Source organism: Ictidomys tridecemlineatus, chromosome 2 (genome assembly GCF_052094955.1).
Source record: "Ictidomys tridecemlineatus isolate mIctTri1 chromosome 2, mIctTri1.hap1, whole genome shotgun sequence".
Classification (NCBI taxonomy): Eukaryota; Metazoa; Chordata; class Mammalia; order Rodentia; family Sciuridae; genus Ictidomys; species Ictidomys tridecemlineatus.
This window is the reverse complement of record NC_135478.1, coordinates 46,555,170-46,580,876: the sequence shown is the minus strand read 5'-3', so window position 1 is coordinate 46,580,876 and position 25,707 is coordinate 46,555,170. Positions and strand designations below refer to the sequence as shown.

General features: G+C 42.3%; 1 protein-coding gene across 5 annotated transcripts in view; it reads left to right on the top strand.

Moving 5' to 3' along the window:
* Window positions 1-25,707, top strand: part of Cacna2d3 (calcium voltage-gated channel auxiliary subunit alpha2delta 3) — an 873,532-nt gene that overhangs the window by 333,520 nt on the left and 514,305 nt on the right. For all 5 annotated transcript variants that reach the window (XM_078038406.1, XM_078038403.1, XM_078038405.1 and 2 more), the window contains exon 5: window positions 3,821-3,983. In XM_078038406.1, coding sequence (XP_077894532.1) covers window positions 3,821-3,983 — 163 coding nt within the window. The remainder of the gene's footprint in view (window positions 1-3,820; window positions 3,984-25,707) is intronic.

Below are 25,707 nucleotides of genomic sequence, written 5' to 3'. Positions count from 1 at the left end.
TCTCCTGATAATTCTCGTTGGTTTAAAATCTTCTCTGTCTGGAATTAATGTAGCATCTCCAGCTTTTTGATTAGTGTTTGCACAGTGTATCTTTTTGCATCCCTTTGATTTTAATCCACCTGTTTTTATGTATAAATTTTTTTAAGATAAAATATAGTGGAATCTTGTTTTGAGTGTTTTTTTTTTTTTTAATCTATTATGACGATCACTTTCTTTTAAATTGTGTTGTTAGGCCTGGTTCAGTGGCTCATACTTGTAACTCCAGTGACTTAGGAGACAGAAGCAGGAGGGTCGTAAGTTTGCAACTTAGTGAAATCCTGTCTCAAAATAAAAAAAAAAGAAACAAAAAGGACTGGAAATGTCGCTTGGTGGTGAATAAGCCCTGAGTTTAATCCCCAGTGCCAATAAATAAATGAATGAATATTCAGACTATTAACATTTAAAGTATTTATTGGTGTAGTAGGGTTAATATGAACCATATTTGTAACTCTTTTCCATTCGCTGCCTTTATTCTTTTTGTTTTGTTTTGTTTGTCTTTTATTATTTTTCTGACTTCTCTAGTTTTAACTGAGCATCCCTATGTAATTTAATTTGCTCTCCTCTTTGGGCACATAAATTATACTTCATTTAAAAATGATTTTGGTAGTTTCTCTGGAGTTTTTAATATACATTTACAGTTTTCAGTTTTAATTTTAAGACTTTATTGTAATTTAATTTCCTTTTTAAATATATTTTATGGTACATTATAACTATAAATAATAGTGGGATTCATTGTGACATATTTGTACATGCACGTAATATAATTTGCTATATTTCATTTTCCACTACCTCCCCTGGTTCCCTTCCTCTACTCCACTGATCTATTTTCTAATTTCATGAGATTTCCCCTTCTCCACATTTTTATTTTCCATTTTCCTCTCTCGCTTTCACATCTGAGAGAAAACATATGACCCTTAATTTTCTGAGCTCTGGCGTATTTTGCTTAACATAGTGCTCTCAAGTTCCATTCATTTTCCTGCAAATGACATATTTTATTCTGTGGCTGAATAAAATTCCATTGTGTATGTATGCCACATTTTCTTTATCCGTTTATCTATTGATGAACATCTAGGCTGGTTTCATAGTTTGGCTATTGTAAATTGTGCTGCTATAAACATGGGTATGCATGTATCACTATATTTATGCTGACTTTAATTCTTGAGGATAAATACTGAGGAGTGGTATAGCTGAGTCATATGGTGGTTCCAATCCTATTCTTTGGAAGAACCTCTGTACTGATTTCCATAGTAGTTGTACTAACTTACCATCTTGTTGTTTGTTGAGTTCACTTTCAAGTAATCCTCTACCACTTCATGAATAGTACCTTTAAACTCGTGAAGTTATGTTTTATGGCCCCAAATGTGACCAGTCTTGGTGAGTGTTCCAAACTGGATCTTCATGTGCTTGAAGAAAATGTATTCTACTTTTGTTAGGTGAATATTCTATAAATGTCAATTAGATTCAATTGATAGTACTGTTCATTTTGACTATATTCTTGCCTTTTTTTTTTTTTTGCCTACTGAATCTGTCACTAACTGATAAGGGGGTGTTGAAAACTTCAGTGTTATAGCGAATTTATTCCTTTATCCTTGCAGTTCTATTGATTTTTGTTTTAACTCATTTGTCCTGCTTCAGCAGAATTCAGAGATTGAGGGTGACAGATATTGAGTAATTTATAAAGAACAGAAATTCATGTTCTCATAGTTCTGGAGGCTGCGAGTCCAAGTTCAAGACGCCAGTAGGTTCATATCTGGAGAGGGCCACTGTCTTCCCAAGATTGCACCTTGATGTTGTATCCTCTGGAGGGGAGGAACACTGTATCTTTACATGATTAGAAAGCAAAAGAGCAAAAGGGGATGAACTGTCTTTATCAAACCCTTTTATAAGGACATATGATTCCATTCACAAGGAAGAGACCTTCATGATCAAATCACTTCTTAGTAGCCCCCCCTGCTTAATACTATCACTTTGCCAACACCTAAATTTTGGAAGGGACACATTCAAACCATGGCACAGAATATTCCCCTTTCCTCCTTCTGGTCTTTTATTCATTTAACTTACCACAAACTATAATCACTCTACTCTCTTTTTGTTTGCACAGTTTCTGAAGTGAAGTCTGATGTGATGTTTATCCTTATTTTTCTCTAGGTAATATTTTTCTCCCCTCTAGCTTCTTTCAAAAATTTATCTTTGAGTTGGGCAAGGTGGGCTTAAAGCTGTAATCCCAGTAGTTTGGGAGGATGAGGCAGGAGGATTAAAAAATCAAATCAAACCTCAGGACCTAAGCAACTTAGTGAGATCCTGTCCCAAAATAAAAAAATAAAAAGGGCTGAGGATGTGGCTCAGTGGTTAAGTGCCCATGGATCCAATTTCATGAACCAAAAAAAAAAAAAAAATCATTGATTTTTGCAACTTGACTATGATATGCATAGGTGCAGATTTTTGAATTATTAATTGTGCTTGGTGTTCTCTGAGCTTCCTGGATAAGTGGTTTAGTGTTTGTCATTAATTTTGGAAAACTCTCAGCCATTATTACTTCAATTTTTTTTTGATTCCTTTCTTTTTTCTCCTTTTGGTATTCTAATTACTTGTTACTCCTTTCATAATTGTTCCATAATTCTTTGATATTTGATTCCTTGTTTTCCCTTTTTTTGTTTGTTTGAGATGCTTCTATTGACATGTCTTTGATCTCACTGGTTCCTCAGCTGTGTCCAATCTCCTGATGAGCCATACAGGGAAGTTTTGATTTCTGTTAGGATATTTTTTTATTTTTTAGCATTTGATATTGCTTTGTTGAATATCCATCTCTCTGCTTATATTATCTATGTGTTTTTGCATGTTATCCACTTTTTCCATCAATGGCCTCATCATATCAATCATATAATCAAATCCTGATCTGTTAATTCCAGCTGTGCCTGTAGTTGACTCTCTTTCAATAATACCATAGAACATAAGAACACGGAACTCTGGATACAGCTCTTCTGTTCTTGAATTCTGGCTCTACTCATCAGTTGTGTAGTCTTTGGCAAGGTGCATCAATTCTCTGTACCTCAGTTGCCTCATTTGTGAAGTGGGGAGTCTCATAAAAAATCTTCACGAAATTGTTAGAAGAACCAACTGAGTTAGCCCTGAAAAGCTTAGAATAACTTTCGGCACTAAGTGGACATTTTATGTAGGTTAGATCATGATGATACAGTTGTTTATAAAAGGCACCCACACACTCCCATGTGAGAACCGTTTTCTTCTTGCTCTTTTGGGGGTGCTTCTTCTAAGTACCCAGCCAACTGGCTTCCTCCCTGTGCAGATGTCACCATGGTAGCATGCCACACGTAAAAGCACAGTCCTTCCACAGTCCTTCTGCTCTTCCCCTTACTGCCTTGTTATTTTTCCATAACAAACAGGGATGATCTAATGTAGATATACCTATTATTTTTTTATTGATTTTTTTAAGACTCTTTCAACTTAGATGTAGGCTGCATTAGGGCAGGATTTATCTCCCAAATTAAAGAATTAAAATATTTTAGGGTGATTTTTCTCTATTTTCACATAAGAAAGTACCATGCAGCCCCTTAAATTCATGTTCTTTCAAGAATATCAAATGATTTTGGCTAATATTTATATAGTGCTATCACACCTGTGCCTACAAAGCCACAGACGGTCTCTAAGACTTGAAGAGATTACAGGAGTAGAGTCGGGCACATGACCCATGCCCTGGCTTGTCTGAGTTCACAGTCTTTCTCCCTGAGCTGCATGTAACATTTTCTGACTGTTTTTTTTTCAGTATGAATACTTCAATGCCGTGCTGATCAATGAAAGGGACAAAGACGGGAATTTTTTGGAACTGGGGAAGGAATTCATCTTAGCCCCCAATGACCATTTCAATAATTTGCCTGTGAACATCAGTCTGAGTGACGTTCAAGTGCCAACCAACATGTACAACAAAGGTAAGCGCCCCTGCTACTGTTTCTTTTAGAGGTGGAGTCGGGGGCTTGAGAGGCAAGGGTTTGGGATATAATGTTGTTGTTGTTCTTTTTTCTTTTTTGAAAAATATAATTATAAGCCAAGTAAGTCAAGCAGCAACTGGGTAGGTGAAGCCCTGTGCCTATTCTTCTTGGAGAAGCAGGACTGCTGTTTCCAACAAACCCCTCACATAAAGTCTAGAGATTGGTAGACTTTTTTCTATTGAAGGCTCTGCAGGTCATATGTTGTCTGTTGCAACTGCTCAACTCTGCTGTTCCCGCACAAAAGCAACCCTAGACAATAGGGAAGTCAGCTGGCATGGCTGTGTTCCAGGACAACTTTTTATCTGCAAGTAGGCATGACTGGATTTCACCTGCAGGCTCTGATTGACTGAGCCCTGCATTAACCTGGCTCTGATCCCTGAAATGAGACGTCAGGGCAGGGCCCCGGAGCTTCAGGGGTTGCGATTGGATCAGCTGCCGTATTTCCTTAGATCACAATGCAGCACAGACTGTAGCAGAGGTCCTTGTCTCCAGGCTTGTGACTCCTTGCCTCACGTCTTCACACAGAGCCCTCGAGTTCTTTTCCAGAAATTCTCATCTGCCCACTCAATTTGGGATTTTAGTGGCTGAGGACTGGACTGTGGCATCTTATGGCCTCTGGCGGGGGTTGGGGGGACCTTGCCTTCTACCTGTTTCTGGCTGTGACCTAGGGTGTGTCCCCTCATCCCTTTGGACCACAGTTTCCTCTCTGTGATGTGAGTGATAATAGTGTCTGCCTCCTGAGACGTTTGGGAAGCCCAAGTGTGATGACGTTTACCCAGGGCTCAAATCATTCTCGACATTTCCACCCTCACCATCCTTCATTTGAATTTCGCTCTACTTTGTCATATCTGGAGTCTCCTAAACAAATTTTTGTCCTGAGATAAGCAAGTCAGAAAGTCATGATGTCTTTAGAGGAAAAATCTACCCCGTTGTCTGCCATCAAGGTTTCAAAGATATCAGCAGCAGTTTTCATCACAGCATCCCATTTCAGAATTCTATTTAAGCGTGCAGTAGTTGAGAGCAAGGGCTATTGATTTGGACCCTGCTCTTCCTTGTACGGGCTCTGTGATCCTGTGTGCTTTGTCTCCCTGAGCCTAGGGATTCCGGCTCCCTCAGAGGGTTGTTGAGAGGCATGTGTAGCCCTTAGTGCAGCAGTAACTAACAGAAAATACTGAGTGCATTTTACCTATCACTGTTATTATTGGGAAATAACATGACTATTAATCAAGCTTCTGGCTTGTTCTAGGTCACCGTTTAAGGGTCTCAATCAATAATGAAAGGTCTTCCAACTCGATGTTTCTGAAGCATTTCTTTTGTGCCTGCTCTTTATGGCTGGATCCTTACTGTCTCCCTTTCCTGCTTTACCTGTTACCCATCCTTAAGATTCAGGGAAATAAGTCCCTCCTCTCATTTATTGTTCCAACAGTTATTGTCATAGTGTCAGTGATGAGCTAGACACGGCTCTTCCCTCAAGGGGTTCACATGAATTGGGAACAAACAGGTAATGAGATCATTAGAACACCAGGTGTCATATACTGGCTACAGTAAAGAAAAGCCAGGGGACAGTGGGAAAATTAAGGAGGGGACCTGCCACTTGCTCATGAGGGTGGAGCCACAATAGACCTTTTTTCCCCCCTCTCCCTTTGGAGAATTGATATTAGTCTGAATAGCCATCAGAGGACTCTGGACAGGGCTATGTCCTATGCCCTGATCTTCACTTTAGTCTCTTCCTTAAGGGACAAAGGGAACTGAATCTCAGAAGGCTGAGCTCAGCTTTGTTCAGTGGGGCTTAGTCCTTCAAGGCAATCTTGTCGGCTGATGAAGACCTAAATGAAACTGTCCCTGTCTGTGCACTGTGGCTGGAATCAAGCCATCTTCTTAGCATTAAATACATTCTCATCAGAAGATGAAAAATTAACAAGATTTTACAGAGCAATTTTACGTATAAAACCATTCACAATGATCTTTTAAAAAATGACAGCTGCTTCAAGGTTGCTTGAGCCATTAGCACCATTATAGAGATTTAATTGCACCCTGAGATTTAAAGGCATAATTGTACCTGTCAATGTTAGCAATACGCAAGGGACCTGAGCCACCATTGATCACTCAGGATGTTGAGTTGTGTTTGTGAGGATAGCGAGGCAGAGTCCTAAAGTTCCAGTCTCTTGAGCAGTGGGAGGTAGGGGATGACATTTAATGTCCTCCTCTGTAGCCTGCATGGGACCTGTCCATCATCTTCTACCCAGATTCCATCGCCACCCATTCAGGCTGTAAGGCAAGGACCAGGGTCAGCCAGGTACTCCATCTTCTCTCAGCTGCCCAAGGGAGAGGGAAGGGAACTTCGGAAAATTCTTGTCTTCACTCTATCTAATTCAAACCAGCCCTGCAGCCTTTTCTCTTTTCAAACTGAAGAAATGCATTTCATGTTTAGAAAGCCCTCCAGCACAGATCTAGTTATTGATGACATGTACTCAAAACACATGCTCCAAGCTTGGTTCCTGGAGATCCTGCCCACTAACAAAGGAAACCAATACAAGGTCATTCTTTCCTAGCAGCCGGGACCCTGTGGGCACAGAGTTATGTTCTTGGGCATAATTTCAGTTCTAGATGGAACTGGCTGGTAAACTCCTGTTTTCTCCCATGTTCTGCTTCCTTGGCTGCTAGGTCACTGCCTGCCTCTGTGGTTGCTTTTGTCTTAGACACTGAAAAGACTTATGGCTTCAAAGGTGGTGGCTCCTGGGCAAAGCCTGCTGTTGCCCTGGAGATTCAAAGAACTACAGTCCTAGGGTCTTTAGAAATGCATTTTAAAGGGTTCTCAGGCGCCCAGTTGATAGATGCAGCAACTTATTTACAACAGAATTTCTTTGTGGGAGACTTTTCTTTCTTTCTTTTTTTGGTGCCAGAGATTGGACCCAGGGGCATGTAACAACGGAGCCACATTCCCCAGCCCTTTTTTATGTTTGATTTAGAGACAATGTCTTGCTAGGTTGCTTAGGACCTCACCAAGATGCTGAGGTTGGCTTTGGACTTGTGATTTTCTTGCCTCAGCCTTCTAAGCCACTGGTGTTACAGGCATGTGTCACTGTGCCTGGCTCCCAGGGGAGACTTTGAAGACTGAGGGCTGATACCTTCAAAGGTGTGTGTGACTCCATGTCTTTTACGAGGAGACACAGGAGGCTCCGGTGAGATCTGCTAAGATCTGGCAGAGGATGCACATAAAGCCAAGCCCCCCCCCCCCAGCCCCTTTTTAAAGTACTTTCTGGGCTGAAGTTGTGTAAAATTCACATGCACACACATGCTTACATGCATATTATATGTTATCTGTATGTGCATATGTTTGTATCTGAGAGAGAGAGAGAGAGAGAGAGAGAGAGAGAGAGAAATAGATGGGCTCTCCTCTCAGTCAAACCTCTTCTCACTTTCCACCTGTATTCAATCAGGTGAAATCCCTTCTGTTCATGGAACGTTCGTTCCTGTTGTCCCTGCGTATCCAAATGTCCATTCTTAAGAAGCAGATCAACTGGGCGAGGTGGCGCAGGCCTGTAATCCCAGGGGCTCAGGAGGCTGGGGCAGGAGGACCGCCAATTCAAAGCCAGCCTCGGCAACGTAGCAAGGCCCTGAGCAACGCTGGGAGACCCTGTCTCTAAATCAAATATAAAAAAGGCCTGGGGATGTGGCTCGGTGGTTAAGTGCCCCCTGTTTCAATCTTTGGTTAAAAAAAAAAAGAAAGAAGCAGCTCAGAAGCCTTCATTCCTTCAGCCTGTGGTTACTGAGTGGCTTTTCTCTGTGCCTTTGTTCTGGCACTGCTTTCTTCTCCACTTGGAGTTCTCTGAGGGTGGGGAGCCTACTGATTCAGCCCTGCGCCTCCTTTTTCCCTGGGCTTTCTATTCCTTACATAGTGTGTTTTCCACCATGATGTCTGTGCCTCCCAGGTTGGGAAGAGTCAGCCAGAGCCCTTGCCTTCCCATTGGTGCTTGCAAACGACAGAATCATACCTTGGCTAATTGAAGTAAAAAGACATTGGGTGGTTCACAGACTCTTCAAGAAAGAAGAAGAAGAAGACTTGGAAGATGGCTGGGAGGGAGGGTACTGGGCCCAGAGTTTCCCTCATATCCAGCCTAGTGAGGACCAGCCTGGTGAGGACCACCAAGGTGTGCCCCACCATTATATCTGTAACTGCATAAAATGTCTGTGCCTCATTGTCTTCACCCATAAATTGGAGCTGCCAATCATGGTGACCTGTCTGGGGTGGCGTTGAGAATTAAGCATATAGAATGATGCCTGGAACCTAATGGTGACCCAGTGTGCAAGTGCTTTGTTTTGAATGTGTATTCCTCTCCACAATGCGTCTGTTGAAACCTAATCATACAGGGCATGGTGTTAGAAAGCAGGATTAGGCGATTAGGTGCTGGGGCTCCAAGCCTTGAGAAGCGTCTTGCTGGGGATGGGGGATTGTAGAGGAGGTGGTGTGGGCTGCACCCCAGCAGCAGCAGCATGGATAGCCATTGCTTTATGGGGACTCAGAACAGTACCCATGAAGCCTGGGAGGGCTGGTTGAGCAGTGGGAGGTTGTGAAAACAATCAGGAGATCCTGGAAACCAAGCAGATAGGCAGAGTATGTTCACAGCTTTGCTGCAGAGAGACTTGGGCATTAGAATCCAGGGACGCCCATCACGTTGAAGAAGATGGAGGAGGAGCCCAGAGGAGAGGCATGTGCATGGCCGAGGCCTGGATGACTATGGTGGGAGCCCCAGGGCCTGGGACCCCAGAGAATAAGGCCTAGTAAAGAATGTTGGTTTCATGAGGGCAGGAGCCCCAGCATAATACCCCTTATACAGTAGGTACAAAATAGATACCCATTGCAGGGTGGGTAAATGAATAAATACTGCAGTTTTTTTTTTTAACCTTTCCACTTTATCCTCATACCACAGATGAAGAAAAGACACAGGCCAGGCATGAGGGTGCACGCCTATGATCCCAGAGGCTCAGGGGACTGAGACAGGAGGATCGCGAGTTTAAAGCCAGCCTCAGCCACTTAGCGAGGCCCTAAGCAACTCAGCCAAGACCCTGTCTCTAAATAAGATATTAAAAAAGGGGCTGGGGATGTGGCTCAAAGGTTGAGCGCCCCTGGGTTCAATCCCCAATACCAACAACAACAAAGACACCGGAAGTAACCTAATCTTGTTTCCTCTTCCTTCCTTTGTGGGGCAGTGGACCGCCTCTGGGAGAAGTAGAGTGTCCCAGCAAAGGGAAGGGGGCCATGTGCCTTGCAGGCTTAGCCCAGACCATTGCGGGACTCCCCAGCAGGATGGCCAGGAATGCGCTGGGAGTCTCTGCTGTGCTGGGGGCCGCCCCAGAAAATGAAAACAGCGTTGGGAAAAGGAAGGCTGATAACCCCTGTGGCAGGGCCCAAGGAATCACTCTCTCTGTTAGGACCCAACGTGTTCTTCTAGAAAGCCCAGGGAAGGAGCGAGGGTCCCATGAGGCGGAACTAGGGCCCCTGCCTAGAAGCCGCCTGCGAGGGCTGTGGAGGACAGGCAGGATCGCTGGGTTTGGATTTGTTAGATGTCTCAACCTATTTTTCAAATGTTGGGTTTGATAAAACACACAAAATGTGTTTTGCCAAGCACTTTTCTCCTTAATTACATGTGTATATTTTAAGGGAAATTTAATCCATATGTTTCTGATTCGTCTACACGGAAATCATTAAAATGTTGTTTTCTAAGAGCCATTTGTCGTGCAAGAAGCTGCACAAACCTTTTAGAAAGCTGCTTAATTTTTTTTTTGCTTTATTTTTCCTTTGCATATGTGTGTGTGTGTGTGAGAGAGAGAGAGGGAGAGAGAGAGAGAGAATGCACAAGAAAGAATGACTGACTCGAGGGAGTCAAAAACAAATTCCAACTCAAAATGATTTCCTTCTCCTTGGGACTCTGAACTGAATCATTTGTAGGCTTGAAGCTTGCTCTCTGGTCTATTCCAGCCCTATCTGAGTGTAAATATGACATTGGAACTGGGAGGCCAGGTCAGAGACTCCAGGTGAGGACACTGTGCTTGGGTTCTAGACAAAGATGGTCAAAAATCGCCACTCCTGGCTTTTTTCGTGACCACAGTCCTCACTAAGTCCCAGTGCACCTTCCTAAGCCACAGTTTGCTTTTCCAGGAGCCCCCTAGTCTATCAACATGAGCACAGAGGACTAAGGTGTGTGGTAAGACACACGTAAGATAGAGCCACTGAAGTGACAGCACATTCGTCATCCTCAAGTTCCCACAGTCTTTCTCTTCTGGTTTGGAAATGATATTGTATTTATTTATTTATTTAAAATTTGTTCTAATTAGCTATACATGTCCGTAGAATGCACTCTGACACATCATACATGAATGGAGAATAACTTCTCTTTCTTTGGTTGTACATGATGTAGGATCACACCAGTCACATAATCATATTATTAATGTCTGATTCATTCTACTATCATTTTTATCTCCATACCCCCTCCTGTCCCTTCCTTCACTCCCCTCTCTCTAATTCACTTATGGTGAATTAGCATCCACAGATCAGAGACAATATTTGGCTTTGTTTTTTTTTTTGAGATTGGCTTATTTTGCTTAGTGTGATATTCTCCAGCTCCATCCGTTTACTGGCAAATGCCATCATTTCATTATTTTTTAAAGCTGAGTAATATTCCATTGTGTATATATACCACATTTTCTTTATCCATTCATCTGTTGAAGGGCACCTAGGTTGTTTCCATAGTTTAGCCATTGGGAATCGAGCTGGTATAAACATTGATGTGGCTGCATCACTGTAATATGCTGATTTTTAAGTCCTTTGGGTATGAACTTAGGAGTGAGATAACTGGGTCAAATGGTTGTTCCATTCCAGGTTTTCTGATGAATCTCCATATGGCTTTCCAAAGTGGTCACACCAATTTATAGTCCCACCAGCAATTGTATGAGTGAAACTTTTTCCCCACATTCTCTCCAATATTTACTGTTGCTTGTATTCTTGAAAATTGCCATTCTGACTGGAGTGAGATGGAATTTTAGAGTGTTTTTTATTTGTATTTTTCTAATTGCTATAAATGTTGAGCATTTTTCATATGTTTGTTGATCAATTGTATTTCTTCTTCGGTGAAATGTTGGTTCAGTTCCTTAGCCCATTTATGGGTGGGTCATTTTATATCACAGAGTAAAAATTCACAGTTTGAGGGGCCTGGTTCAACTTCTAATGGCAATTCCTTCACTTCTGAATGTGTGCACTCTGGCACACAGGTGTAGGTCTGCATGAAGGTGTATGTATAAATGCATCAATTTGTGTCGGTATTTACTTAAATGTGCTGTTAGTAAAAGACAGGTTTCAAGTGACCCTTCATGCCCATCAACTCCAAGTTTAGTCTAGAAAATGCACCTGAATGGCTGGATGGATAATGAGCAGATATATAAGTGAATTACTTACCTAGAGCCATGCTCATGCACTTTGCGGTGAGGTGCAGGGTGTAGGCAGTAGTGGAGACCACCCTCCTTCACATCTGCACCCAACACCAGCACAGCCACTGTACTGGTTCCAGGTCTAGAGAGGTGACATGGAGCAAGTTTCAAAGCATCACTTTTCCTGCTAGTTAATTGTTCCCCAAAATACAAGTGGAAAGGGCGTTTGAATTCCTACACAAAGACCTCTGAAACACTGTTCCTGTCCCCCTGGTCCCTTTTCATCCAAGCCACTGCTCTGAGCACCTCATTGTCTCCATCCTAGTTTGTTGTGGGACTCTTCAGAGGCATCCGGGACTCTTTGGAGAGCAGCAGGTAGGGACTGGCACCAGTTCTGTGTGTGAGTACAAGATTGGAGGGCTGGGGAGAGCAGTTCACTCTCTGAGCCTGTTTCCTCACCTGCAAGTATAAAGTGTCATGTTGAGCTTTAGAGGAGGGGAAGGCACAGCACCCAGCACCATGCCCCCACACAGAGAGCAAGATGCTCATGGGCCCCCCACCCCCACCTTCCACACCAGCTTCCAGGCCCCTGTAAACCTCAAGGTTTCCCAGCATTGCCCTGCCCAAACCTGCAAGGGATGCTCACTCACACCCAGAATCCCCTGCTTCAGCAATGCTTGTAGGATAAAGCACAGACACCCTTGCAGACTGGCTCCAGCAAACCCACGTCCTAACTTGTTCCTCTTCTTCCTGCTCCTGATTGATCCCGAGTCCCCAGACTTCCTGTCCTGATGTCTTTGACCTCCATCCAAGGATGCTTTCTTCTCTTTCTTCACCCTATTCTTTCCTGAAGCCCAGCTTCAGCGTTGCCTTGGCTTCCTCTCTCATCTCAGCCTTGCTCTCCAGAGCTGCACTCTGCCCTGGCATTTATGTCCCCACCATGTTTTGACCCATGCTCTGTTAGAGTATTCATCCTGTGGTAGAGTGGTTTCTTCTTCATTGGTTTCTCTTCCCTTGACCTTGGGGTTCAGGGATGGTGTCTTTTCATTCCTTTGGGGACCTCTCAGAGGACCTGGAATAGCAAAGCCCTTACACAGATTGCTGTTGGATTGAACTGTGTGGGTGATGGTTTTGTCTGCTTGTTACTTATTTATTTTTCTGCTGATCTATGTTCGAATTTTGCTTTTGTTGGTTTGACTGTTTATTTAACTCTGAAGATAGTAATTTTAGGTGTCTGCCTAAGGTGGTAAGACCATTTTCAGGATCTTTGAATTCCTATTTTTATTTTTATCTCCACACCCCTTTTTAATTTGTTTTTTTTTTAGACATACATGGCAGTAGAGTGTATTTTTGACATATGTTATACACACATGGAGTCTAACTTCCCATTCTTGTGGTTGTCCATGATATGGAGTTACACTGGTTGTGTATTCATGTATGCACATAAGAAAGTGAAGTCCAATTCATTCTACTGTCTTTCCTGTTCCTATCTCCCAGCCTTTCCCTTCTTTCCCCTTTCTAATCTACCAAAGTTTTGATTTTTTAAATATATCTCTGTCTTTCTCCAAAGGAATGCAAATCAAGATGGACTTTTGCAGTTGGAGGGAGCTGAGCACAGGCTATAGAAATTAAAAAAGAAGTGGGCAGGGCAGAAAAATACAGCAGGAGAGCAAGAGAGAGTGAAAACAGTATTTTATTTCACCTGGTGCCCAGACATTTGTAAAACATCACAGTAATAGTAAGAAAGGCAGAGACTGTAGGTGGTTCGAATTTAAAACTTTTTGAATGACTTAGGATTCAAGGTCACTCCTACAATAACATCTCTCTTAGGCACTTTCTGGTCTGAGTTTTGAATGGGAGGGAGAGGTGGAACCACTTCAAGCACTCTGGAAATTGTACCAGTGAGTGTTGTAGCTTGGGATGACAGTCGGTGTGCCCCAGTGGGGAAAATAAATTAAGAGCCACTGTTCCTGGACTGACTCAACCAGACTGAGCCACAGGTCTTCCCTGCCCCATGCAAAAGGGACTGCTTTGCTGAGGAAATTCAGATGGGCCCTAGAGGATTTAAGCAGCACAGTGGACATAGGGAGATGGCCATACCAGTGTCCCCCAGGCCTCCTGGGCAGCACTGTCTGAAGTGATCAGCTCTGGACTGGCTCAGGGCATGCAGTTTAAGTGTGATAAACCCAATTGCTCAGTGCCAAGCCTGTCCCACAAAAGACTCAGGCAGGATGCTTGTTCACCTCTGCGGGAGCCATTGTGATAGCAGCTGGCTCATGGGGTTTGTGAGGAGCAAATGACAGGATACATGTGAAGCATTTTGCACTGTGACTGCTGTTCTAAGAGCTTGCCAACCATCATGATTGTTGGTATTGTTGTAAGAATGACAATAGCGAAGCCCACCGGTGGCATGGCTTATGCCCAGGAATATCAATGATCCTAAGCCGGGTGACATTCTTTTCTCCCCTGTCCCTTGGAAGCCCTTTGATCACTTTCAGATGTACTTGAGGAACTTCAGGAAATGACCAATCATGTGGAGAGCCAGAGTTGCAGATGTTGGAGGGCGATGAGCCCCTTCCTCAAGTGGCCTTGTCCCCATTCCTGCCTCTGTTCTGCATTTGCTTATCCGGCTGGGACATGGGGAAGCTCTGAGTTCAGGGCCTACTGCTGGGGCCACAGGGCAGCTGAGACCCTTGGTGTCATTGTCAGTTACATGCTCAGGGCCTCAGGTAGCACATTACTCTCCTTTGTCTGGGACCTTTTGGTGGTACTTGGCTTGGCAGAAACGTAAAAAAAAAAAAAAAAAAAAAATCTTGTTTTCACTTTTTGCATTTGTTTACTCTACTAAGCTAATGGAAACTGCTGTTTAGAACATGTCTACCTGTTGTCCATGGAGACACACACCTGTGTCCACTGATACCATAGCATTTATGTGGTGGTTACTATGTGCTACTTGCAGTATGATTGAATACAAAGCAATTCTATGCATGACTCTGAAGTAGGAGCCATTATTCTCATTTTACAGATGAATAAGGCTTAGAGACTTGTTCAGGGTTACTCAGACAAGTAAGCAAATCAGCTTGAAGAAGACCTGATGCTGTGACTTCAGAACCACCAGGGTCCACCTCCTCTCATTCTGTGTCCTACCTGCCATCATACCCATAGTCCCATGGCCACAACCAAAGTGTTCATCCAGCTAGATCCTGTCCATTGACATGCACACTCTGTATGTGTGGCAATGAGTTGGCCCTGTTTTTTGTCAAATTGTGCTATTTTTTTCCCCTCAGCATGTGAAAACCCATCGTAAGTGAAAACTAGTCATATTTTACATAAATGCTTTCAATCTCTTCCCTTCATCAAAATCATGTTGCTGCAGAAAGTCTTTTAAAAACGTAAAGCAAAGTCTGCATCAGCATATCAATGGGCACCAACCGCTCACGTGTAGGGGATATTTCTGTCGGAGATAAGATTCTGTTCTGCATTTAATCTTGCCAACCCCAAAATACGCACAAGAAAGTTCCAGGAGGTAAGGATTCACAATGCAAAAAGGCACTTTGCCTCCTCAAAAGTTCATTGCAGTGTGTTTAGGAAGAATGAATTCCTCCGTTGTAGCAACTGGACGGGTTTCAGGGCTGGGATCTGCAGGGTGCTCCAAGGTGCATGGGTTGAAGCGGCCTGATGAGAGAGGGAAAGGCCGTGCTCATGCCATGCTTCTGGGGAGCTCAGAGGGGAGGGGAGGGCCAGGTAGGAGTGACCACACAATGGAGACTCCAGAGCACCCAGAAAGGCATACGGAGGAGGAAGGAGTCATGGCACAGTGAGGGCACATCCCAGAGAAACAGCCTGGGCTGAACGAGAGGTGGGGTTGGCCATGGTCAGAAGACATCTTCGAGAGGAAGTTGAAACTCAGTCACTGTCCAAAGGATTTAGGCAATGGCTGGGGCCTGCTTAAGGGGGCCAAGTATTGCAGTGAGGGAAAACACATCACACAAGAGGTTCATGTGTGGTCCTTGAAAATATGTTTTGAGATGAAGTAAGGAAGAGAGATGCCATATCAAATCTGCCAGATTTGGTGATCTACTCTGTGTGTGAATATCATTTCCTTTCTTTCTTTTCTTTTCTTTTTCTTTTTTTTTTTTTTTGGTACTGGTGATTGAAATCAGGGGCACTCGACCACTGAGTCCCATCCCCAGGCCTATTTTGTATTTTATTTAGAGATAGAGTCTTACTGAGTTGCTTAGTGCCTCGCTTTTGCTGAGGCTGTCTTTGAACTCGTGATCCTCCTGTCTCAGCCTCCAAAGCTGCTGGGATTACAGGTGTGCACCACTGTGCCTGGCTGGAATACCAATTTCTACTGCAAAGAAAACCATTTAATTGCATGAATCATTCTCTGATTATTTGAATATAGTGTCCTTTTATCACATGAGCAGCTACGGACTCTGTGGAAAGCATGGGTGTCCCACTAGGACCAGGAGACTGCTGAACTGAAGCTCCCAGCACTCAGGGGAGATGTCCCCAAGGTGTACCAATAAGGAACAAAGATGCAGAAGAAAAGCTATAGAAGAAAATGCATAGTAAAATCCTTGTGTGTGTGTTGTGTGTGTGTGTGTATGAAGGATATGAATGGTTGAATATACAGAGCATTTCTGGAGGGAATTACTAGTGCTTACTTTTTACTTTGCTCTTCTGTTCAGTTTGAGTGTTTTACCATAAACATGTTTGGCCTTTTTTTTTTTTTTTGGTAATTATAAAGATAGGCAAAAAAGAACATAAATGTACAAAGCTATACATTTACAAAATTTTTTTCAGGGGACACATTTATCCACATGTGCAAATAAATTGTTAATGGCTTCCCAGATGTGGTGGAAATGTTTGATGATGGTTTGAGGCAGGAGAACCATCTAGAAAGTTTTTTTGTGGAAGAGTCAGTGTGGACTCTGCCTCCACAGGAGATTGTATGAAGTGTCATATTGTGTCCTTAGGGTGGAAACAGTTATTTTAGGACAAATGATGTTGGTCTAGAAAAAGAGAAATGGTTTTCTCTAAAATGATTCTCTTATGCTTCTGCTGATGAGTGCTACAGACACGGGGATGCCTTGCCTCAAATAGGAAGAACATTTTTCCATTTGTAATGAACTATGTTAGGCATTCCAAGGATCGGACAGGAAGCTGAAATCAGAATCAGAAGTGGGGCTTTCTAGTTTCAAGAAGTGACTGTGCAGTCTTGTCCAATATTCTCCTAGGCATTGGGTCAGGTAACTTGCAAGAGGTTTTTATGAAGCACCTGGTCTGAGCCCTAATGGACCCTCTAGTGGTGAGGGAGGTGCCTGATGTCGGCCTAGGGCAAATGTGGCCCAGGATTTGCACAGCCCATCCTCTCTGCTTGACTCCACTGTTTTGGGCCACATCCTGGAGCCTGGACTGCATTAGGGACAAGTGTCACAGGAGACCTGTTTCCAAGAAGGCCCTCTTCTGTACCTGAAGAATGCTTGACATCAACACAGGTGGGGCTGGGGGCTAGGATGCCCACTTGTAAGTACATTCTCTGCTTGGGACCACCAGATTCTCAAGTTAGCTTTCAAAAGTCCATGTCTTAGATAATCTTGGGTGCATTTCTAGTATCAAAGACTTGGTGGCCTTACTTATTTCTCATGACCTCATAAGATGCACATAGTGGACATCTCCACTTTCTAATCTGCAAAGAACCATCATCTCTTCTGAAGTGGAAGAGTTATTTTTGGACATCTTTGGTCTTGTTCTCTTATTCTGCTCACTAGACAGCCATAGAACAATTCCTGAGTGGTTTCCACCTCAGCAAATCTGCTGTGCTGTTTCATGCTCACATGTATAGACATTTGCATATCTCTAAGTGCATAAAAGTACCACATGCTGTTATTTTATCTTTGGGAAGTAGATGATCCACATCATAGAGATAAATAAAATAGAAGGCACCTAGCACTGCATGGTGAAACTTAGAGTGGAGTTGAGTCTTGGCTCCAAATCTCTGGTTTCCCACTAGAGCTTTGAAGTAGAGCATCCCCACAGCCAATTCTTTGCTCTTGTCTCTTTAATTCAAATTAATCCTTAATTCAGGGCTGACTGTGGAGGATGTTGGACTGGACCTGACTTTCACAGACTATTCTGGGGTGGATTTTCATGTTCTTTACTCCTTCTTTCAAAGGCTGAGGGGGGCGGGGTGGCTGGGGCTGGGGCTCAGCAGGAGAGCACTTGTCTGGCATGCATGAGGCACTGGGTTCAATCCTCAGCATGACATAAAAATAAAATAAAGGTATTATGTCCACCTACAACTAAAAAAAAAAAACACATTAAAAAAAAGGCTGAGTGGAGGGGAACCCAGATGAAGAGGTGATAAAGGGCTCCTCCCAGCTCAGGAGTACTCAGGATGCTTGTGATGGACCAACATTAGGGCAATAGTAGCTTCCATTCCTGAGCAATGGCCAGACCTGGTTGTGCTTATTTAATGCTCACCCAAAATTGTGCATGATGACTTGCTTCTGCAGGCTGGCTGCTTGATTACTGGGTTTTGTGGTTTTCCTGGAACATTCCTTTGGATGTCAGGAACAGACTCTGTTCTTATCTCTTGAATTTTGTCTTTCCCATTGGTAGTACCTGTCTCAGGGTCATTTTTACCCTTCACTCATTGGGAGTGGAATATCTGCCTTCTGTAATATCTGTGTGTCTCAGTGGGTCAACTAAGACATTATTCTCTTATTTGCTGGTTTGCTCTGCATTATGAAATGATTTATGTCCACCTCAAAATTTATTTATTGAAGCAAAAAAAAAAAAACAAACAAACAACCAAATAGTGCAATCAATTAATGGGCTAAGGAACTAAACAGATGATTCACAGAAGAAGAAATGCGATTGATCAAGAAACATATGAAAAATGTTCAACATCTCTAGCAACTAGAGAAATGCAAATCAAAATTACTCAAAGATTCTGTCTCACTCCAGTCAGAATGGCAATCATGAAGAATACAAGCAAAAATAAATGTTGAATGAGGATGTGGGGAAAAGGTACGCTGATGCATTGCTGGTGGGACTGCAAGTTGGTGCAACTACTCTGGAACACAGTATGGAGATTCCTCAGAAAACTTGGAATGGAACCATCAATTGACCCAGTCATCTCTCTCCTAGGTTTATACTCCAAAGACTTAAAATCAGCATACTACAGTGACGTAGCCAAATCAATGTTTATAGCAGCTTGATTCACAATAGCTAAGCTATGGAACCAACCTATGTGCCCTTCAGCAGATGAATAGATAAAGAAACTATAATATATATATACGCAATGGAATATTACTCAGTCTTACAGAAGAAAGAATCGATGGCATTTGCCTGTAAATGGATGGAACTAGAGACTATCATGCTAAGCAAAAAAGTCAATCCCAAAGAACCAAAGGCCAGATGTTTTCTCTGATATATGAATGCTAATTCACAAGAAGATTGGGGGGCGGATAGAGGTATTTTGGACTAGACAGAGGGGAGAGAAGGGAAGGGAGTTGGTATGAATAGTAGAATGAATCAGACATTATTATTCTATGTGCATATATGATTACATGACCTGTGTAATTCTACACCATGTACAACTAGGCAAATTAGAAGTTATACTCCATTTATGTATAAGGTGTCAGAATGCATTCTACTGTCATGTATAGCTAATTAGAACAAATAAAAATATATTAAAAAATTCATTTGTTGACTCCCTAGAGCCTCAGAATATAATCTTAGCTGGAGATAAAATTTTTGAAGAGATAATTAAATAAAACTGAGGCCCTTAAGGTGAGGCTCTAATCTGATATGACTTCCATCTTATAAGGGGATAAAAAAAGACAATGCATAAGACATGAGAAATGACCACATAAGCACACAGTGGAAGGTGGCCTTCTACAAGTCAAGGAGTGAGACTTAGGAGAAACCAAACCTACCAACACCTTGATCTTGAACTTCTAGTCTCCAGAACTATGAGGAAATGATTTTCTATTGTTAAAGTCATCAGTGTGTGCTATTTTGTTGTGGCAGCTTGAGCTAACTCATATACACTCCTTCCACAAAGGGCTAGAGGCATGTCTGCCTATTGTCCTAGCCAGCAAGCTTTAGTGCTCACCAAGAGTCTCCCCAAAAGAGATATCTTGGGAGATGCCCAGCACCAATGCAGCTCCTCACTGACAACGAAGGAAGTTTTTCCTGACTCTCCAGGTCAGAACTATATTGAAGTATTATCATGACTGGTTCTCAGTGACAGTTCCTGCAGTCAGAGCTGACCTCAACCAAGAAGCATCAGGTGGATATGCTGATGGTTCTAATATTGACACAAAGTGTATGATGAGTTAACAGACACAGATCCCACATCCTTCCCAGTGTGCTGTCCACCCTGGCCCTCTCCATAGCTGGGAGATGTCAATATAGGCTAAGGCTTATGTCTGTTGTAATTGGTCAGCACCTTCTACATAGGCAGAGAGCCCTGAGCATTGCCAAGATGTAGCACTGCTGACTTCCTTCAGCTACAATTTAACGTGGCTCATTGACAGTGATCTCAGCAGAGGGTAAGTGTGTGTCTTCTTCCTCTGCTCCCTCACAGGGTCTTTAATTCATGTCGACAGGGATTCTTGAGCCTCACACAAGGTCTAGCCTCTGCCTTGTCTCTCCTGATGCACCCTTGCCTGCCTGGCCTTGGTCTCCTGTTCCAGCAGCTCTGCCCTACTCAGCCCACACACCCTCAGAGCTGGCTGAGGAAGCTTCTGGAGCTTTCACATAGCCAGTGGATCCAGTATTTGGAGGTGTCACTCTGAGACTGGATCTTCCTGGTTCCTTTCTAATGAAGCATGGTGGGATCTCAGAATTGTCTTATGTAAATCTTTTCCGAGGGTAACCAGGTCTGCAGAAGCTTCTTTATTTTAAAGTGGAGCCCAGTGGAATCATTTGCTACTAAGTGGAGAGTCAGGACCAACACTGCTACATAACAGGATGGTGCTGAGTGCAGGCTTGGTGTCCATCTAGGTCATGCTCTTCCACCTGCTGGCTCTCAACTGGAGGAGGCAGCTCATCTCTGTGAGTTAGTGAATTATATAAGGTCTGGGACCCTGGCAAGATGACAAGTTACCTAAGGAATGCACTAGGTTTTTGGAGGGCTGACATGGGGACACCTGAATGTCCCCCTGTGTCAAAGAAACTAATGCTATAAGAAGTGCTGATGTGACCTGGAATTTTCATGAAGCGGACACCTGTGGGACCAGGACCTCTGTGGTCTGGGACCAGCTTTATCTGTATTCATACCTGGCTCCTCTTTGTCTTAGCCACTGGGTTAGTTGTTTTTTTTTTTTTTTTTTTTGGCTGGTGTTATTGATAACCTGACCCCAGAGCTTCTCACTGCTTATCCTGACACATTTCCTCTTGGAGTTGTGGATTTTGTTTCCCTTTTGCTTATTCTGAGGAGTTAGCCAAAGATGATGCAGCCAGAAGTCGTTTCAAGTGTCAAGATATGAAGTATCTTTTGACACTTTCAACTCCCCCCCCCCTCCTAAGTCTCAGTCAAGTAAATAAAAGGGAAGACTGGTGGTTATTTTTTACTCCTACAGAAAAAGCCATCTTTGTGCTTTCAATGTGGATTCTGCATAAACTATCTGAGAATGACATTTATTAACGAATGTTAGAAATTAACAAGAACTTTGTCACTTGAGCAAAAAAAAAAAATAGACTTGGGGGAATGAAGATGGAAGCTTAAGGACCTCCTGGGGTGTGGGGCCCAGGGTGCCACCTGAGCATGGAAGGCATGGTGACAAGGGGACTCAATGAACTGTGTCTGCTGGGAGGTGCCACTGCACAGGTGCAAGCCTGTGTCATCAGGTGACAGATGGGTGCCATTGGGTGAAATCCACAGCATGACAGTCTTTTTCCACTTGCTGAGTGTTTTTTGAGAAAGGTACTTCCCAGGGGCCAGGTATAAGCTTGCAGGACAGTCTCTTGCTATGAACAGTAATGGCTCTTGCCAAGGCAAGAGAGGTGACTGGGCTTGGACTGCCTTCCAGCCCTGCTGCAGGCCAGTGGATGCTTCTTTTTATCCTCCATGATCTCATGTAGCTTTTGGCAATACCAAGAAGGCAGGGAGGGTCTCTCCAGGGAATCAAAGCCTGGCAACTAACAGACCCACACCAGCGTGAATCGGAGACAAAGTCAGACTTCTGAGCAGTGTGGTAGGGAGTGTGTTCCAAGCCCTGCCCCTTTTCAGACAGGGAGCAGCAAGGATAATATGCTTTCCCCATTTCAAGCAGACCCTTTTCCTAATAAATAGCTTATTCATAAGAGATAAGTCATATACTTTCAGGTTGTGCCAGAAAGAGCCTTATCTCTCATTTCCAGGCCTGTGGCGTCTTTTTCTATATAAAGGATGTCCAAGTTAGGAGGGGTCTCTCAGAGACACTCTGTCTCTGTACGGATATGGTTTGCATTAGCACAAATGACAGAACTCTAAGTCAAGTGTCCTGGTGACAAAGGATAGAGACCAAGATCAGATTTTGAATGGATAGTGCTCTCGTTCACTCGGACGATGAGAAGCACAACTGTATACTGGCACTGAATGGCTCAAGTCATGGCCACTGGGGCCACAGCGAGGCCTGTCATGAAGTGAAGCAAAGAGTTTGAACACATCTGCTGTGTCTTGGCATGTCTGGGTTAGACAGAAAATACGAAAGCAGATTGCACTATTATGGAAGCTGCAATGCCTAGCTGTGAGGAGGTTCACATTAAATTCATGGTGGTTCCAGTGTCCTCTGCTTAGACATTTAAGAGGACTGAACTTCATTCCAGGTGCAACAGGTGAAGTTTACAAGTGCTCAGTGCAATTCTTCCCAGGCTTTCTCACGATCTCTATGCAGGGGTACCAAGAAGAGGCAACCCAGGCAGTGCTGGCCTGGACCATCTCCTATCCTGACATCTGAAGGTCTGTATCTTGGCCCAGAAGTGGGGAGGCTTGTCTTTCTGTGTCCTCTTAGAAGCATAAGATACTGGGTTAGTACACAGCAAATTTGTCAGTATCTTTGTCCCAAACATGATCAGTCCACAAAACCTAGACCTGACTCAGCATCTGGAACGGGTAACGTTTTGTGCTGTAGAGACATGGCCAGAGAGGACTGGACACCACGGGCTGGGCCATGGTTCTCCTGGCAGTCCACTCCCTGATCAAAATCACTCAGCTTCTTCATGGTTTTTAGCAGCTTTATGGAGAAACATGGTTCCCATACCGTACATCTTGTCTATTGAAAGCGTCTAATTCAATGGCTTTTAAAGCTCTCGGACATGTGAAGTCATCACCACAGTTGAATTTAGAACATTTTCATCATCTCAATAAAGAAACAGCTGGGTGCAGTGGCACTTGCCAGCAGTCCCAGTGGCTTGGGAGGTGAAAGCTGGAGGATCATGAGTTCAAAGCCAGCCTCAGAAAAAGCGAGGTGCTAAGCAACTCAGTGAGACCCTGTCTCTAAATAAAATACAAAATAGGGCTGAGGATGTGGCTCAGTGGTGGAGTGCCCTGCATTCCATCCCTGGTACCAGAAAAAGAAAGAAAGAAAAAGAAATGTTGTACCCCTTAGCTATCTCGCCCCAGCCTTGATTCTCCCAGCCCTGTTTAACCTCTGATTTTTCTTTCTTTCCTGGATATAAATATAAATAGAATCATAATACAAAGTATTTTTGTATCTGGGTTTCTTTCTTTCTTTCATCATTTCATTTTCAGTTATACAAGACAATAGAATCCATTATGATATAATTATACAAGCATGGAATATATCTTATTCTAGAACCCCATTTGGTGGGTGTACATCCAGATTTTTTTTCTTTTAGTGTGGACATATATTTTCATTTTTCTTGGTTATCTATGTAGGAGTGGAATTGCCCGATTATATTATAACTTAATGATTAACCATTTGAGGAGGTGCTAGAGAATTTTCCAAAGCGATTGGACTGTTTCCCATTTCCCATCAGTAATTTAGGAGAGTTCTATTTCTTCCACATCCTTGCTCCTATTATTATCTGACTTTCTTCCAGAGGTGTAAGAAGTGGTATTTCACTGTGGGTTTGATTTACATTTCTATGATGACTGATAATTTCAAGCATCTTTTTTATGTTTATTGGCCATTCATCTGTAACCTTTGGGGGAATATATATATATATATTTAGATCCTTTGAGCTTTTATGAGGTTGTCTTTTTAATTTTTCTATTATCGATTTTCTTAAAAAAATTTAGTGTAGATGGTCCAGCGCCTCACATGTGCTAGGCAAGTGCTCTGCCACTGAGCTACAGCCTCAGCCCTTTATTATTAATTTTGAAGAGTTATTTGTATGTTCAAGACAAAGTTCTTTATCATAAATAAACCTGCAAATATTTTCTCCCATTCTGTGGATCAGTTTTTTGCTTTCTTGATGCTATCCTTTGACAAATGAAAGATTTTAATTATGGTGATGTCAAACTTCCTAATTTTTTCATTTTGTGGCTGCGATTTTTGGTATTGAAGCCTGAGAGTCCAATGCCAAACTCAAGGCCATAAATAGATTTAGCGCTCTGTTTTCTTATAAGATTTAAAAAGTTTTTGCTCCTATATTTAGGGTTTGATTCATTTTTAGTGGCTTTTGCATATGGTATGAGGCAAGGGTCCAGCTTTATTCTTTTGCATGTGCATATTTCATCCTGCTGTCCCAGCTATGTTTGTGGAAAAGACTATTCTTTCCTCTATGGCTAGCCAAAATACCCTCCTTGAAAAACAGTTCATGATAGATACCCAGCTTATTTTAAAAATCTCAGTTCTATTGCATTGATCTATATGTCTACCATTCAGTCTTGATTGTTGAACTTTGTAACAAGTTTTGAAACTGGCAAGTGTAAGTCCTCCAACTTTATTCTCATTTTTCAAGTGTTTTGACTACTCTTAGTGCCTTGAAACTCCAAATGAATTTTTGAATCGCCTTGTCAGTTTCTACAAAGAGGTCAGCTAGGGCTGTGATAGATATTGCATTCACACTGTCGATTGCTTCAGAGAGTATTGCTGTCTAAACAATATCAAGTTTTCAAACCCACAAGCATGAGATAGTTTCCAATTGACTGGGATCTTTAATTTTTTTTTCAGCAATGTTTTGTAGATTTCAAAGTAAGCCTAGCTTTTGCGCTTCTTTGTTAAATTTATCTCAAGGTATTTATTCTTTTTGATGCTATTATAAATGAAATTGTTTGCTTAATTTAATTTTCAGGTTTATTGCAGATATAGAAACACCATTGATTTTTATATATTGATCTTGTTTTTTGCAACCTTGATGAACTTATTAGTTGTAATAGATTTTTAGTGGATTTAGTATTTCTTGTAAGGTAGGGTGTGCTGTCCCCAAATTTAGTTTTTTAAAAATATATCAAATATCTTTATTTTGTCTTCATTTTCAAAAGATAACTTTGCTGCATATAGAATCCATGATTGACAGTTTCATTCTTTGACTACTTTGAATGTGTTACACCACTGCCTTATGCCTCTGTTGTTTCTACTGAGAACTCAGCTTTAATGTCACACAGCTTCATTTGTAATACTTTTAAGTGACCAGTCATTTTTTTATCTTGCAGCTTTCAATACTTTTTTCCTGTCTTTGGCCTTTAGAATTTTTTTTTCCTATGATGTCTCTTTTTGTGGATCTGTTTGCTTTTATGCTAGTTGGAGTTACTGAGCTTCCTGGATGTGAAGGTTATTTTTTTTTAATTTATTTTTTTTGGTTTTAATTTAGGTTTATTGTTTTTTAAAATTAAATTTGGAAAGTTTTTCATCCTTTATATCTTAAGGTATTTTTTTCTGCCCCTTCTCTCTTTTGTCTCTACTGGTGTTTCTCTTATACCTATGTAATACACGGGTGTACTTAGTGATGTCTGACCTTTATCTGAGTCTGTGCTTATCTTCTGTCATTCTTTATTTCCAGTTTGCTTTTCAGATGACATAATCTCTATCAATGTGTTTTCAAAATATTGATATGCTCAAATACGCTCTTGAGGTCATCTAGTGAATTTTTATTTTGGTTATCATATTTTCAAGTCGAGTATTGTTTATCAGTGCTTCTTAATTATACAGAATAGTGGTTTCACTGTGGCATGTTTGCACATACATATAACATATTTTGATTATATGGGTCCCCCTTACCCTCCCTCTCTGTTCCCAATCCCTGCATCTTTTTTTTTTTCCTCTTTATTTTT